We start from the raw sequence: 17624 nt of genomic DNA, 5'->3' as shown, positions 1-17624 counted from the left end.
TTTATTCTCCAGATATATTTACACACTTAAAAAGCATTATATATAAAAGATTATTCATTATGGCATTATTAGTAGAAGATTGGAAACAACCCAAATGTTCATATTAGAAGACTGGTTAGATAATTTATTTAATATTAAATAATATTATACAACTTAAAAAAAAAGAAAGAAAAGACCTCCAAGACACAAGCTAAGTGAAAAGGCAAAGTACAGTATAGCATGTAACAAGCTATCTTTGGTGGAAAAAAGAAGAAAAATGGGAATCTATACTCACTGATTACACATTCATTAAATGCTTAAATATAACTGTCAGGATAGGCTATGTTATGCTGCAGTAACAAATGACTTTAAAATTTCAATATATAGAAATTTTTTAAATTGTGCACACTTCATGTCCACTAAAGATTAGCTGCAACTCTTATCCATACCCCCCTCACTGTGAGACCCAGGCTGTTAGACAACTGGGGAGCTTTTCAGTTTTCATGGCAGAGGAAAAGGGACATGGCACCATGAATTAACTGGCTAATTAAATCTTCTACCCAGGTTGTGAACCAAATAATACATTGGCCCACTCTCTGTTAGCCAAGAAAGTCACATGACCACTATTGAGTGCAACAGGACAAAAACGTATATCCGGTAGAAGGGCACCATAAGTTACGTGATTAAACCTGTTGACAGGCTTGTATAAGCCTCTCACTGCTGCTGCTGCTGCTGCTAAGTCGCTTCAGTCGTGTCCAACTCTGTGCAACCTCATAGACGTCAGCCCACCAGGCTCCCCCACCCTGGGATTCTCCAGGCAAGGACACTGGAGTGGGTTGCCATTTCCTTCTCCTAGGAGGAGAAATAACTAATTATGAATAATAATGCAATTTGTACTAAGAAATTAATGGAACAGTTATCACCTGTGGGATGGGGTTGGGGAAATTAGTTTCACAGGAGATAGAAATAAGATGGACAATTTCACTTAGCATACACACACACATACACACACACACAGTTGTTGTTGTCTAGTTGCTCAGTCGTGTCTGACTCTTTGCGATCCCATGGACCATAGTCTGCCAGTCTTTTCTGTCCATGGGATTTTCCAGGAAGAATATTGGAGCAGGTTGCCATTTCCTTCTTCAGGGGATCTTCCTAACCCAGGGATCAGATCCATGTCTCCTGCATTGACAGGCAGGTTCTTTACCACTGAACCACCAGGGAAGCCCCATATATATATATATATATATATACACACACACACACATATATATATATATATACACATATATATATACACACATATATATATACACACACACACATATATATATACACACATATATTCATATATATATTTGAACCATGTGGATATATCTATTCAAAAATATAAATAATTGTTGGCAAGTAGCTACATTAAAATATATCCATGTCTCTCTCTGACACGAGTACTGGATACAAAACCTGAATCCACAGTTAAGTCCCTGACATATTATTGATAGCAGTTCCTAATAGTTATTACTCAGAAGTGTGTCAAGATCAGTAACTCAGATTAGTACAAAAGTGGTTCTCCACACTTCATTCAAAAATAAAGTAACTGGTGGAAGATGGAATAATACCATGGAAGAGACAGAAGTTTGGATTGAGTTTATCTGGTTTGAGAACCCAAGTGACTCAGTGGGTAGCATCATAGCCCCTTGACCTTTACTGAATGTGAGATACCAGGGACCCCAAATGGAATGGATAGGCAGGTGACAGGTATGTAAATATCAAGTGATTTAAAGTCCTGGGAAACCAAAGTTTAGCACCAAGAAGGCAACATCAAGGATCAGATCTAAGAGAGAGAGAAGGCCATTAACTTAAAAATGAACTTTACGATTGGAAGCTGAAAAGATGGGACATGGGGTGAGGAAGTAGAGTGCAGGGTGAATGGAGGAGCAGTTCAAGATCAAAGTCAAGACAGCAAAAGGAGCTGAAGCCCCTGGTTTCCAGGCTGTCAGCTGAAAGAGTGGGCAGTCCAGGAGCTGAAAGTTTCTGAGAAGGACCTCATAGTAGCCTCGAGCATGAGCCCACCAAAGGCTGGACCCCAGGAGCATGATGACTAAAAAGGATTCATCCTGTGGCTCAGGGTGGCATTCCCAGGAGTTTATAATCTCAGGCAATCTTACAGAGGAGATTCCCAAAGTCCACCATGGGAGAGTAGAGATTGTTTGAGGGATTAAAACAGTCACTGTGCACACAGCTGCTGCATTTCCACAAGCTCTGGAGATGCCTCAGTGGCCTTTGTATGGAGATGGAGGGTCTCTGTGGAACTGTGAACATGCCTGACCATTCTCTCCTGTGATACCCTTGTCTTCCAGTATCATTTCAACCCCTCACAGTCCGTCCTGGTGATGGAAGGTGATGACATCGGGAATATCAACCGTGCCCTCCAGAAGGTCTCCTACATCAACTCCAGGCAGTTCCCAACTGCGGGTGTGCGGCGCCTGAAAGTCTCTTCCAAAGTCCAGTGAGTGGACGCTAGGCAGCCTGGGGCCCAGCCAAGGCATCAAGGATAGTCCCTGTGATATTCTCTTGCAAAATAGGATTCACTTCTCTTCAGCTGCTGGCAGCTTCTCTGCTGTCCCTTTGAGGCCACCCCAATGGATTTGTGTTCTCCTCTTGTTTTTTTTTAAGTGAAATATAATTGATGTAAAATATTATGTTAGTTTCAGGTGTACTGCACAGTGATCTGACATTTGCATACATTATGAAATGATAACCATGATAAATCTGGTAACCATATGTCACTATACAAAGTTATTACAATGCTATTGAGCATATTCCTTATGCTGTATGTCACGTCCCTGCGGATATTTTATCACTGGAGGTGCGTACCTCTTAACTTCCTTCACCTATTTCACGCCAACCCCAACCCCCACCCTCCTGGCCACCGCCTGTTTGTTCTCTGTATCTGGTTTTGTTTTGTTTTTTAGATTCCACATATAAGTGAAATCCTACAGTCTTTCTCTGTCTGACTTATGTCACTTAACATAACATCCTCTATTCATATTGTTGCAAACTGTAAGGTTTTATTCTTTCTTATGACTTAGTAATATTCCATTGTATATACATATAACTTATTAGTGCTATAGTATTACTATATGTATTAGATATTGGCTCAGACGGTAAAGCGTCTGTCTACAATGTGGGGAGACCTGGGTTCAATCCCTGGGTCGGGAAGATCCCCTGGAGAAGGAAATGGCAACCCACTCCAGTACTGTTGCCTGGAAAATCCCATGGACTGAGGAGCCTGGTAGGCTACAGTCCATGGGGTTGCAAAGAGTCGGACATGACTGAGTAACTTCACTTCACTTTAGATATATACTATATAAATATATACCATAAATATGTCTGATTATATTTTAAATATATATACTACATATATATATATATATACACACAAATATGTATTTACCATAAATATATAAATCCACACCTTCTTTATCCATCTATCCTTGGAGTGTTAGACTGCTTCCATATCGTAGTTAATGTATGTAAATAATGCTGCAGTGAGCATTAGTGTGTATATATCTTATCAAATTAGCACTGTTCAGGAAAATACTCAGAAATGAAATTGCTGAATTATACAGCAAGTCTATGTTTAGTTTTTATGAGGACCCTCCATACTGCTTACCATAGTGGCAGCACCAATTTGCATTTCCACCAGTGGTGCATAGAGGCTTCTTTTTCTCTACATCCTCACCAACACTTATTATTTATTTTATTTTTTATATTAGCCATTCTGATAGGGGTGAGGTGGTACCTAGTGGTTTTGATTCACATTTCCCTGATGGTTACTGATATTGAACATCTTTTCATGTGTCTGTTGGCCATCTGTAAATCTTTGCAAAAATGCCTGTTCGGGTCCTCTGCCCATCTTTCAGTTGGGTTATCTGTTTTTTGCTGTAGAGTTGTAAGAGTTTCTTGCATATTTGGGATGTTAACCCCTTACTATATAGTGTATGTGCTCAGTCGTGTCTGACTCTTTGTGACCCCATGGACTACAACCCACCAGGCTCCTGCGTCCATGGAATTTTTCAGGCAAGAATACTGGAGTGAGTTGCCATTTTCTATTCCAGAGGATCTTCCCAACCCGGGGATCAAACCCACATCTCCTGTGTCTCCTGAATTGGGAGGCAGATTCTTTACCACTGTACTACCTGGGAAGTCCCCTTTACTATATACGTCATTTGCAAATATCTTCCCCATTCATTAGGCTGCCTTTTTATATTGTTGAGAGTTTCCTTCACTGTGCAAAAAGCTTTTTAGTTGCATATAGTCCCATGTGTTTATTTTTGCTTTTGTTTCCATTGCCTGATGAGACAGATCCAAAATAATATTGCTGAGACTGATGTCAAAGAGCATACTTTCTGTGTTTTCTTCGAGGAGTTTTACGGTTTCGGGTCTTAGGCATTTTGTGCTTATTTTTGTATATGATGGGAGAAAGTAGTCCAGTTTGTTTCTTTTGCATGTCCAGTTTTTCCATCATTTGTTGAAGAAGCTGTCTTTTCCTCATTTTACATTTTTGCCTCCTTTGTCATTTATTAGTTGGCCATCTCTCGTGAGCTCAGTTCTGAGCTCTCTGTTCTGTTGCATTGGACTACGTGTCTTTCTCTGTGCCAGAACCACGCCTGTTCGGATCACTCTAGATTGGCAGCATGGTCTGAAGTCAGAGAGTGACTTCAGTGACCTTCAGCTTTGTTCCTCTTTGTCAAGACTGTTTTGGCTCTTTGAGAAAGGTTTTATACAAATTTTAGAATTTTTTGTTCTAGTTTGGTTAAAAAAAAATACCCTTGGCATTGTGATAGAGATTGCATTGACTCTGTAGATTGACTTGGATGGTCACTTTAATAATATTAATTCTTCGAATCCATGAACATGCCATACATAACTTTCCATTCATTTGTAACATCTTTAATTTCTTTCATCAGCGTCTTGTAGTTTCTGATTACAGACATTCTACCTTCTTAATTAGATTTATCCCTAGGTATTTTATTCTTTCTGATGCAATTGTAAATGGTTTTCTTTTTCTTTTTCTGATAGATCATTGTTAGTGTATAGAAATGTAACAGATTTCTGCATATTAATTTTGTATCCTGCAATTTGCTGAATTCATTTATTAGTTCTCATAGATTTTGGTAGCATCTTTAGGATTTTTCTATGTATAGTATCATGCTTCACAAATGTTTATTAATTGAATTAAGTTAACCAACCTAGCCTTGATAGAGTTGCTAAATACAATAAGTATGCAAGAGAAAGAGAAGGCATAGTTCTTGTCCCCAGGGATCAGAGTTAAATTAAGGAGATGAGACTATCACTGTGACATTTAGATAACACCTTTACTGGTCTATCAAATTGTTTCTCAGCCAAACATCTGCCTGGGAGGGCCGCTAGGAAAGGGATCCCAGAAAAACTCCTGAGAAGCACAAAGGGAATCACCTGGCACCTGGAGCTATTAGGAGGACCCACAAAGACAGACAGCAAGAAGGGTGGGAAAGATGGGTCTGCTGCCTACCATGTTGTTGGGCCTGGGATAGATGCCAAAACAGAGCTCACAGATGGCAAATACATCCAACAGTTCTAGTGATGGAGAAAGTGTTCCCACCTCCACACTAAAGATAATCCCTGGAGGCTACGATAGGGAACAGGTAGCTGACCTCCAGGTCAGCCCTACACTGTAGTGAAGAGAGACCAGACTGCTGGTCTCCAGCTCTAGGACCAGGCTTCCATAAACTGCAAGGGGAGGGGCTGCTGGGGCCACAAAGGCCAAAAAAAGTGGGAGCAAGAGCCCACCACCATGCCCACACCTAGCCCACCCTGGAGAAGATGGAGTGGCTCAGCCTACCCTGCCCCCAGGAACCTTGCCAAAGGATGTAAGCTGATGGCTGCCACCAGCCGGAGTCCACCATCACTCCCAGAGCATCCATCTAGACCCTAGGGTTCTCCATGTAGCCTGGGTCTTGGTCGCGAGGAGCAGCAAAGTATGCCAGTGACACACATGCCTGATGAGGTCTGACGGGAGTGTTAGTCTATCAGCATTTACTGAGCTCCAACCACGATGCAGGCTCTTGGGTAGCTTCCTATCTACATGTCACCTGCACTCAAGCCTTACTACTATAAGGTAATCATTGTCCCATTGTATAGATAAAGAGACTGAGGTTCACAGAAGTCGTGCTCCCTGCCCAGATGCTCCGAGCCCAGGAGTGGCAGAGTCGGGTGTGGACACTTGCCTGCCTCACTCCCCAGGCTTTGCTCTTGTTGTCACACTACCCTGGCTCCCAGACATTTTTGTGGCAGTGCATCAGGACAAAGGAGTGTGGTTACAATAGCAGTCTGCTGGTACATCTGAACAGGCATGCACGTGTGTGATACCCTCATAGAGAGAGAACGCATACACTGCTCCAGCAGACAGGGGAGACTAGCCCTGGGGTCTCACCTAGTAAGATGGCTGTAACCAACCAGCGAGATGACAACTTGTTTACTAAATCCTTATGCACAGAGCGAGCAGTTGCTGTCTAATTAATGTTGCTGTTGATTACTTTGTTCAAGGATAATTAAAGGTTTAATGGTTACTTGTTGCTGGGTTTAGAAAATTCCCATTTCTCCTAGAAGTCAATCTTTTTTTATGTCCCTAGATTGCTAGGAGTTTTGACTATGTGTTCATGCTCAGTCATGTCTGACTCTTTGTGACCCTGTGGACTGTAGCCCACCAGACTCCACTGTCCATGGGATGTCCCAGGCAAGAATACTGGAGTGGGTTGCCATTTCCTACTGCAGGAGATCTTTCTGACCCAGGGATTGAACCCTGTCTCCTCTATCTCTTGCACTGCAGGGGGATTCTTTACCACTTGAGCCAAGAATGTAACTTTAAATTCGAATGTCTGCTGACATCGTCAGAGGCTCTCAAGCAGTCAGGATGCCTCACTGAGGACTAGAGGTGGCTGCAGGTATCCTTGTCCATATTGGATGATGGATGGTTTCAGCAATGACTGCTGTTTCCCCAGGTGCTTTGGAGAAGATGTGTGTATCAGCATCCCCGACATGGATGCCTACGTGATGGTGCTGCAGGCGGTCGAGCCCCAGATCACCCTCCACGGCACAGACCGCTTCTGGAGACCCGCCACCCAGTTTGAAAGTGCCAGAGGGGTGATCCTCTTCCCTGACATCAAGATTGTGAGCACCTTCACCAAAGCTGAGGCTCCCAGTGACTTGAAGACCACAGGTACAGGTGCATACACTGGGTCGAGGGGTGGTAGACCTTAAATTCTCACATAAAGTATGTTTCTTGTTAAATCACACTTCAGGACAACAGTGTTGTTCACCATAGTGGGGCAATTTATAACAAAACAAAAAATCCTGGAGATAATGCAGATACATAACAAGGGGGAGTGAATGCCTTAGCAAATTGTGGTACCCCCACCTAAGAGGTGATGCTGTGGCATCACTGGGTCAATGGACATGAGTTTGAGCAAACTCAGGGAGATGGTAAAAGACAGACATGGACTGGTGTGCTGCAGTCCGTGGGGTCGCAAAGAGTCAACACACCTTAGTGACTGAACTGCAACCACATACAAGAGGTATGATGCTGGAGGGGCGGCACTTATGCCAAACTGTAAGTTAAAAAAAAAGAAAAGCAAGAAGTGAATTACAGAGTATCTACACACATACTGATCACAACTATGTCGAGAAAAATAAATACACAGAAAAACACCCAGAAGGAAACACACCTAGTGCTAACAGTCTCTGGAAAGCAGAATGAGAGCTCATTTCTTTCTACTGTTCACTTTTCTCCAACTGCAAAATGTTCTATAGTAGGCATGTATCATTCTGGCGATCAGAAGAAAAGCTAAAGAAGCATGAAGGAAACAACAGAGCTGCATCTTAATATATACGCTGGCAACCCACTCCAGTATTCTTGCCTGGAGAATCCCAGGGACGGGGGAGCCTGATGGGCTGCCACCTCTGGGGTCACACAGAGTCAGACACGACTGAAGCGACTTAGCAGCAGCAAACATGTCCTTCAGTAATATCACTTTCAACTCTCAGGGAACTTTGCAATTATTCTTTCCAGTGGTTTTATTGGTGGGAGGGCTGTTCAGTAAAAGTAATTTGAATTACCTGCTAGGAAGAGACACTACATTGATCTGAAATCTATAGTGTATTCAGCTTGTAGGGGAAGAAAGATGGAAAGATAAAGAAAGAAGGCGGGAGACCTCTGGGGCCAGAGCTACAGGAAGAATATGTTTGAGAACCATCTTTGCCTCCTCCTCCAAATGAATATTTTCAACTCTCCATCTCTGCCTCCAAAAGCAGCTGCTAATGATGTGCTAGTGCCAGTGGGCCTGAGTCCCTGAAGGACTGGTTCTATGATAATCCTAATTACCCATTGCCTTAATCCATGCTGGTCCCTAGGAATGGGATGCCTGGCAAGGCTGTCCTTCTAAGCTCACAAAAATAGATGGTATTGGGCCAACTGTCCAGGCAGAACCATTTTCCAGTTACACTCCAAGGTGCATTGGGTCATGTGATATTCCCTGTGGTCCTCATTTGTGACTAAAATCAGACAGAAAAAGAAGAGACTCTGATTGCATGGGCTGCAGGCCATAGCTAAGAGTATCTGAATTCTCGAGGCCTGACATCAGCATACAGGTAATCCAGCGACAAGCAATTATATGGGTCTACGTGTCACCTTCTGTTTATGAGAAGTGGTGTGCAAACCATGTAGGCAAGTGCCTGAGGGCTATTATTAGTACTTTTAAAATTTTACTTTTATGGTTGTAAGAATAATCATTATTGTGGGTGCAGTAAACAAACAGGCTAATGGCACTTCCACCAGTGACCCTCTCCAGCATCCTTCTTCTGCCCCCATGGATTCACTTACTGTGCTGTTTCAGTACCAACGACACACACACCCCTCTTTCCCCGCACACCTCTGTGTTAGTTTACATATCTGCTCATGGTCTGCCCTCGGCCTGGAAGGTCCTTCTCTGTCCTATTCCCTATTATTACTGAAAAAAACAGTCTACTTTCAATGTCTCCTCCAGAGGGCAGCCCCCAACCACTGGTTGACCCAGCCTGACCGCCAACCACTAAGGCTCCCTCTCACACACACTGACAAGCCCATGGTTGGTGATTATCTATTTACTAATAACCAGACAAGGAGCTCCTCCAGGACCAACCATGGCTGATTTTCCAGTAAGTTCCTCAGCCCAGAACAGTCCCTTTAGGGCAGAGGGAATCAGGGAAACTGCCAATGGAACATTTAGCCCATTATGCAAGCACGAGAGAACAAGAAGATTGTGGGGTCAACACACCTCTGCCTAGGGGGAGCAATCAGTCAACCACGTGGGGTCCTAGGAGCAAGGATGACCCAACCTGACCTCAGAAGAATATGGCTCCAGAGAAACCCAGAAATGATATGCCATTTGAAAGAGAGATATACATGCGCCATTATTAATAACAGACCTTGTTAAGTGTTTATTAATGTGCTTTTAGATTTTGCCAACAATATACAAAGCCATTGACATTGGCAAGCATTTTAAAATTAAGCATATGGAATTATTTATTAACAACATATATCCAGTGAGAATAAAAAATATTTTGGGTATTCCTTAAAAATTAAACAAAATAAAATATTTATTTCAAAATAGCTCTCTCATCTTTTGTGAATCCTTTTAAAATTTCTGTTTTCATAAATGTTTTATCATGCACAAAATAAAACAGTCTGCTTAATGAGTAAATATACTTATTTAAATGATCTCAGTTCACAAAATTTTTAATAAATGCCTGCAACATCAAAAACATTTGAAGAGCAACAGCCCAGAGGCTGAGTGAGACTTTCACAAAGTATGAAATCAAAAAGTCATGGTTGAGGACTTCCCTGGTGGTCCAGTGGGGCTTCCCAGGTGGTAAAGAACCAGCCAATGCAGGGGACATAAAAGACGTGGTTTCCCTGGGTCAGGAAGCTCCCCTGGAGAAGGGCATGGCAACCCACTCCAGTATTCTTGCCTGGAGAATCTCACGGACAGAGGAGCCTGCAGGGCTATGGTCCATAGGGTCACAAAGAGTCAGAAATGACTGAAGCAACTTAGCACGCATGCACTGGTGGTCCAGTGGTTAAGACTTTGCCTTCCAATGCAGGGGGTGCAGGTTTGTTCTCTGGTCAGGGGGCTAAAAGCCCACATACCTCTTAGCCAAAAAAAAAAAAAAACCACATAAAACAGAAGCAATATTGTAACAACTTCAATAAAGACTTTAAAAATGGTCCACATCAAAAAAACCTTTAAAAAATAAGAAGGTCATGGTTGCCATCCCAGGTCCTCCCCAGCTGTTTGTGTAACCCCAGGCAATCAGGCCCAGTTCATGGACTGTCCATTCCCCGCTCAGGGAAATGGGGATAATGATGGTACCTCCTCTAATGCCTGTCAGGATTTCCTCTGCACTGTGCCTAGCATAGAGCAAAGATTCCACAAACACCAATCACTTTTATTTTAAAGTAGGAGTTTAATTTAGGACTACCAACCTGTCTAGCATTCAAGTACTCAGATATGCTCCGGGAAACTTGGGTGTCATAATATCAGTCAAGGACAGCTAGGCTGACTTGCCAACTAAACTAACCAATTTACTTACTTAATTATATCAACAGTGCACCCCCACTTGAGCAATGTGTCATACTATAGCTGTCTGTCAGCCTCTGGGTCAGATACTGAGGAGTCAGTCATGCAAAGTGCTTCAGAGAAGCTCACAGTCTATTGGGAACAGCAGAGACATGCACCATAACCACGTGGGGAAAGCTGCGAGAGCCTCATGGAGGGGGCACTCACCTCTGGTCCCAAAGGAGACCAGTTCTTCTTGAGCATCTACTCTGTGCCAGACACCATTTTCTTTTCTTTTTTTTTTCTTTCCTTTTTTCTTTTTCAAATTATAAAAGTATGACAGTACATTTACAGGAGACTTGGAAAATACAGAACAAAGGTACATATAGTTCCACGATTTGTTGTTCACTCACTCAGTTGTATCCAACTCTTTGTGACTGCAGCTCCACTATATATTACTTTTTAAGTAGATAAGGTTTTTAGTTGGAGTTTCAATATCAAACTCTCAAAAATTAATAGAATGAATAGAAAAGTAGAAGTGATATAGTAGACCTGAAAAGCACTACCAACCAACTCAACATAATTAAGATTTATTCAACTTTCACACAACAGCGGGATACAAATTCTATTCAAGTTCCCATAGACTATAAACCCGGAGACATAGAACATATTAAACAAGGTGCAAATTTTCATAGTTTAAAGGTACTGAAATCATACAGAGCTGATTTCCATCCTCTCAATGCCCTCGCCCTCTTTGTGGATGAGGAAATCAATGGGTAAACTAGGCAGGTTCTCGGGAGCAGTACTAGTACTCAGATTCACATCTTCTGACTGCAGTATTCACGCTCTTCACACAAATTCATGCTGCCCAGCCTCAGGGGCTGCCTGGACATCCATCCGAGCAGAGATGGTGACCTGGCGGGACTTACAGCCTCTCCTCCTGACCCAGCCTGAACCTGCGGTACAGACATGGAGGAGGAGGGGGTGTGTGGGAGCCAATATCTGTGCTGTCCTCATGCCTGTATTTTTCATTGTCTCTTCCCACAGCCCCCAAATCTGCAGTTTTAGAAGAAATGCTTCACAACTTAGATTTTTGTGACATTTTAGTGCTGGGAGGGGACCTGGACCCCAGACAGGAGTGCTTGGAGCTCAACCACAGTGAGCTCCACCAGCGACACCTTGACGCCACCAACTCCACAGCGGGTTACTCCATCTACGGTAAGGCGGTGCTCAACCCTGGACCCGGTGGCCCCCTCTCACCTCCAGGGACTTGTGAGTGCAATGGGAGCTCCATCGCCTGAGGAGAGGGTCAGGAGGGAACACGAGCTCAGAGCGTGGACTTCTAGCCCCTCTGTGGACAAGCTGCTCCAACCTCCTCTGGTCCTGGCTTCCATTCCATTCCTGGGGAAGTCTTCTGTAGAAACTAGGCGGAAGCCGGCTCTTACCATATTTGATCTCAGCAAGTATTACAGCAGCATTTGGCAGATTGAGGTCAAACATTCCAGTGAGAGCCAGTCTGCATGGAAAATCTGTGCTTCAGCTTAATTGGTTCCTGGGACCTTCGCTTTCGCACACTGTCTGCCCCTAAACACCCCAGGCTCTTAACCCTGGCTGAATTCAGGGAGACCTGCAGACCCTGTAGGCGCAGTCTGTCTCCACAGCATCTCCTCTTCCGCCTTCTTGTGACTGGTGTGGTCTCTCGGCACAGGTGCGGGCTCCATGAGCCGCTACGAGCAGGTGCTGCGTCACATCCGTTACCGCAACTGGCGTCCAGCTGCCCTGGAGTCCCGGCGCTTCAGGATCAAGTGCTCAGAACTCAACGGGCGCTACACCAGCAATGAGTTCAACCTGGAGGTGAGTGAGTCCTGCAGTGATGAGGGAAGCCCCGGCTCACCCATTCACTCCCTCATTTATTCAGGAAACTGCCACCACTGGTCCACCGGCCACTCCGGGTCAGAGCACCGTCTCCCTGCTCTTGCCAGGTCAGCGTCCTCCATGAGGTCAGAGTCCCGGACAGTGAGCACGTCAACCACCTTATCGCGCAGCCACCATTCCTCCAGTCCGTCCACCACCCGGAGCCCCAGACTAGCATCCAGCACAGTTCAGGTGGGTCACCTGGGGGGAGGGACCTCAGGGTGCCAGGTGGTCATTGCGACTCAACACCTAGGGTGCAGCAGCCAGAACTGAAGGGGGCACCTGGCTATGGAGAAGATATGAGCCTGGCTCTGAGCTGCTCAGCCTGGGGACGGAGCTGGTCAAGTACACGAGTTACAGGCAGTGTATGATAAAAGATGTTCGCACACAGGGCTGGGGTAAAAGTTAGCATCTTTTTAAGCCCAACTCAAAGCTATGTGCTGCGTGGAACTTTCCCTGACACCTCACATATGCTCACACACACGTGTGCACCATATTGAAAAGGCTCCTACCCCCTTCCTTCTGTTCCAGCACTTACCATATTGTCTTCCTGTCTGGTGGGCACTTCTCTCTGTCCTGACTGAACTCGACAGTTCCTGGCTCTCAGGGCATCTGCCCTATACTTTGATGGAAAAAGCAAGAGATAAAAGAGAGTGTGCATTTATTAAGCACCTACTGTGTGCCTTTGTGAAAATTCACATAGATGATTTCATTTACTTCTCACAACTACCCATGGGATAGGAATGATTAAATATATATATATATATATATAATCTTATATAAATATATGTATATAGGATTATATAGTTGCTTTACAATCTTGGGTTAGTTTCTACTCTACAGAAAAATGAATCACCTATACACAGACATATATCCCCTCTTTTTGGATTTCCTTCCCATTTGGATCACCATGGAGCACTGAGCAGAGTTCCCTGTGTTATACAGTTGGTTCTCATCAGTTATCTACTTTATACATAGTATCAAATTACAGCATTGTTTACAATAATCAGGACATGGAAACAACCTACATGTCTATCAACAGAGGAATGGATAAAGACGTGCAATACATACATGCAATGGAGTATTACTCAGCCATAAAGAGGAGCAAAATTGAGTCATTTGTAGAGATGTGGATGGACCTAGAGATGTCATACAGAGTAAAGTAAGTCAGAAAGATAAAAACAAATATGATATATTAAAGCATATATGTGGAATCTGGAAAAAATGGTATAGATGATCTTATTTACAAAGCAGAAATAGAGACATAGATGCAGGCAATAAACATATGATTAAGTCTATTACATTATCGATAGATGACAAAAGTGAAGCCCAGAGAGACTGAGGTGCTGACCCAGAGTCCTCCAGCTGAGGTACATGTAGACAGATTTTAAGCTACACATGAATGTTTCAATCACATTGCATCCCGAGAGTAAGCTAGTCCTTTGCTCACTATGTCATGCGAATTCCTTCCTCGTTCCAGTGGTCCCAAGCATTGCCACAGTGGTCATCATCATCTCCGTGTGCATGCTAGTGTTTGTCGTCGCCATGGGTGTGTACCGGGTCCGGATCGCCCACCAGCACTTCATCCAAGAGACCGAGGCTGCCAAGGAAGCAGAGATGGACTGGGACGATTCTGCACTCACTATCACGGTCAACCCCATGGAGGTGATCCTCAGGCAGGGACTGGGAGCTTGAAGTGGGATGTCTCTCCTCCACTGGGTTCCATTCATTCTGTGCCAGAAGCCCTGTCCAGCTAGCCTAATCCCACTCATCCTTCCCTTCTCTGGGCTCCTCTAGCCCTCTCAACTTGAACGGTCCACACTTTCCCACCCACTGCATGCACTGCTCAAAAACCTGTGAACTGCTCTCAGCCAACAAACATTTCTTAAGAACCAGACATTTCTTAAGCCAAGCAGCAAAGTGGTGTCTGTCCCTGGCCTCTCCCATAATCTTTAACTCAGAGCTGACTCATACTCAGGGACTCAGGATTGAATTTTTTATTGGCTACCAGTATAAATTAGGTGGCTATGCTCCATCTGCCTGCAAAGCTCACTTAGAGGCTCAGAGTAGGTAAATACAAAAACACAATGCTAATACCTGCCATTTATTGAGCACCCATCATGTCAGAACTGCCCTGGGTCCTCAGTACACACATCACCTCATTTAATCTTCCCAGCAACCTCTGACGTAGGAGTCCCAATCCTCATTTACCAATGTGGGACCAACTCAGGGAGGCAAAGTAAAGTGTTCAGGTTCCCATAACTGGGAATGTCAGCACCAGTATTCGAACTCACCACTGCCTGATTCTAAAGTTCTTATTGTCCCAGTTGGCCATCAGCTCCCCAAATCTACACATGAGTGTCCAGTGCTCCTGGTCTGGGCATATGAACACCAAAAAAAGCCACTTCCATTGTGCCCTCTGGTCTGCCAAGGGGTGCTGGGTGGACGGAGAGGCTGGAGCAGGAAAACAAGGTGGCCACTGGCCATCAAGGCGCCACTGAGGAATGAAGTGTCCTAGCCTGTCCCCAGTTTCCCCCTCACCTGGCCTCAGGCTTCAGTTTCAGAGCCAGTGGGCTGATGCAGCTTCCATCAAGTGCTGAGGTGTAGTGCTGAGTGCATCCGTGTGGGACCCTGGCATTTCCACCCTCATAGAACTGAGCCTCTGGTGTGGGATGCAAGATCATTGTGCCTGAAGCTGATTACCTGACCAGAGTGAGCTTGCCAAGAGCTAACCTTGCAGTCAGTGAAGCAGGAGTAGGGCAAGCCTTTGTGACTGGAGTGTCCAGGGAAGACTTCTTGGAGCCTAAGAGAGACCTTGAAGAAGGGGTAGGATTTAGGGGCAGGTAAAGGTAGAAAAGAAAACACTACAGAAAAAGGATGAAGACAGGCATGGGTACGTGTCTTTTATGGCTAGTTCATCAACTCAAAGGATAAATCCAGATATCAGATTTTACTGGAATTCCCGGAAAGCTCAGGGGAGGGGATAAGACTGGAAAAGAGTGGGATGGAGTTTAGGACACAAGTCAGGTGATGAAGGGCAGGCAGGCAAAATGAGGACTGTGAACTTTGTCCTTCTGGAAGGAGTATTTTTGAGGGGCAGCACACCTGAGTATTGGCTTAGAAGACTTTCTGCTCCCAGAGACATTATTTTCCCACCTGGAAAAGGGATACAAACTTAAATGTCATTCTCTCACTGAGAAGCAAGTCACTAAAGACTTGGAAAGTTCCATGTAAATAGGTTCCAGAAATGCCAAAAAACAAACCTTAACCCAGGACTTCCTTGGTCCAGTGGCTAAGACTCCACCTTCCAATGCACAGGGGTGCAGATTTGATCCCTGGTCAAGGAACCAAGGTCCCACATGCTGTGGGGTTCTGCCAAAAATGGGTGTTAGTGTTAGAAACTCAGTCGTGTCTAACTCATTGCGACCCCATGGACTGTAGCCTACCAGGCTCCTCTGTCTGTGGAATTCTCCAGGCAAGAATATTGGAGTGGGTTCCCTTCTCCAGGGGATCTTCCTGACCCAGGGATCAAACCCAGGTCTCCCATACTGTAGGCAGATTCTTTACCATCTGAGCCACCAGAGATGTCTCACCAAAAATTTAAAACAAAACAAAACAACAACGACAAAACCTTAGCCCAAAAGGTTCACTGGATGATGGATGGGATCAACTTAAATGTGCAGTACCTAAAACACAACAATTCACTTAAGTCTGGGTCTTGGAATTCACCATTTCTTCCCTTTTCCTTAGTCCTCCGACTGGTCTTTCTCCAGAGGACTTCCCTTCCAAAGTCCATCTCCTGGCCCAAGGGTTTAGCATTAAGGGAAGAAGTTCCAAGGGGCCCTAATTATCTCCTTAATGGAGAGAGAGACATAAGCGCCAACACGGCTTCTGTCTGATCCATGATGAGCATTTCCCTTCTCTCTCCCAACATCCAGAAACACGGAGCCCCAGGGCGTGGGGAAGAGGAGACCGAGGAAGACGAGGAGGAGGAAGAAGCGGAGGAAGACAGCTCCAGCAGCAGCGAGTCCGAGGGCAGCGAAGAGGAGGAGGAGGAAGGGGCGGGCAGGGGCAGACACGGGCAGAGTGGAGCCAGGCAAGCCCAGCTGGAGTGGGACGACTCCACCCTCCCCTACTAGTGCCCGGGGCCACGCCCACCCACCTGTCCGTTTTGTAAGCCCCGCCCCGATGTACGCCCCAGCCTATCACATGCCTCTGATTTCCATGATGGTCCCGGCAGGCCTTCCCTGGCATTCTGGAACCCACGTTTTATGCCCTGGGCACTGCTCGTGTCCCAGTCCTGGGGCAATTTCCAGAAGCCCAGCGTCAACCTCAGTGGGGATTTCAGGGTGAACTTTTTCCTGTGGCTCCCACTTCTCTGGCCCTCAGCTCACCCAGCATTCTGTTAACCAGATCTGTGGGTTCTGTCTCTGTTTGCTCTTCCCAGTAGGGGAGAAGGTCAGCCTTTATGTTGCTCCCCAACTGGGGCTGCGCTTCCCCAGGGCTCTTAGGTTCCAGCCCACTGTGTGAGAACGGACTCCATGTTCTCTCCAAACAGTCTGGCAGGTTCTCCTCACCTGATTCTCTAGGCTGCTTCCCACAGGCAGGGGAGTCAGACTCCACACACGGGAGGTCTAAGTCCTCTGCATGTCAAAGGATCATCCTCACCCAGGTGGAATTAAGTTTGCAGGACAGGTTGGCCTGGGCTCCCCTCACCCCACACACACGTCCGATCTCATTTTGGAGAGCCTCTTCTTGAGGCTGTAGAAGCTTATATGAAAAGTCCAAAACCAAGAATAGGTCCTTGGCCACAGCAGGGCCTGGTTCCCGCCAAAGCGCTCTGAGAACCTGCCTTGCTGGCAGCCACTGAGACCTGCAGGGCTGCCCTACTGGCAGCTCCCACCACAGGACACCATGGAGGCCAGAAAGCATTCCACACTGCTACTGCCCCCAGCAGCAACTGAGACAAGCCTACAGCTGGGGAGCAGAAGGAAGAGCTGAGGAGATGGTACAACTGGGCTGCATGGTGGACACAGAGCTGGGTGACGAGGGTGGCTGGGCCCTCCCAGGCCAGAAGGTGGCCCCAAAGTGGAC

At 45.3% G+C, this 17624-nt stretch overlaps 1 protein-coding gene across 1 annotated transcript in view; it reads left to right on the top strand.

Moving 5' to 3' along the window:
• CLSTN2 (calsyntenin 2) overlaps positions 1-16669 on the top strand; it is a 449021-nt gene extending 432352 nt beyond the window's left edge. Inside the window, exons 11-17 of the mRNA XM_068969228.1 lie at positions 2340-2488; positions 7026-7243; positions 11664-11834; positions 12325-12470; positions 12599-12722; positions 14011-14195; positions 16469-16669. Coding sequence (XP_068825329.1) covers positions 2340-2488; positions 7026-7243; positions 11664-11834; positions 12325-12470; positions 12599-12722; positions 14011-14195; positions 16469-16669 — 1194 coding nt within the window. The remainder of the gene's footprint in view (positions 1-2339; positions 2489-7025; positions 7244-11663; positions 11835-12324; positions 12471-12598; positions 12723-14010; positions 14196-16468) is intronic.
• The last annotated feature ends 955 nt before the right edge of the window (positions 16670-17624 follow it).

The sequence above is a fragment of the Capricornis sumatraensis genome, chromosome 1, assembly GCF_032405125.1.
Source record: "Capricornis sumatraensis isolate serow.1 chromosome 1, serow.2, whole genome shotgun sequence".
In the NCBI taxonomy this organism is placed as follows: Eukaryota; Metazoa; Chordata; class Mammalia; order Artiodactyla; family Bovidae; genus Capricornis; species Capricornis sumatraensis.
The sequence above is the reverse complement of the archived record's forward strand: the minus strand, read 5'-3'. Positions and strand labels throughout refer to the sequence as shown.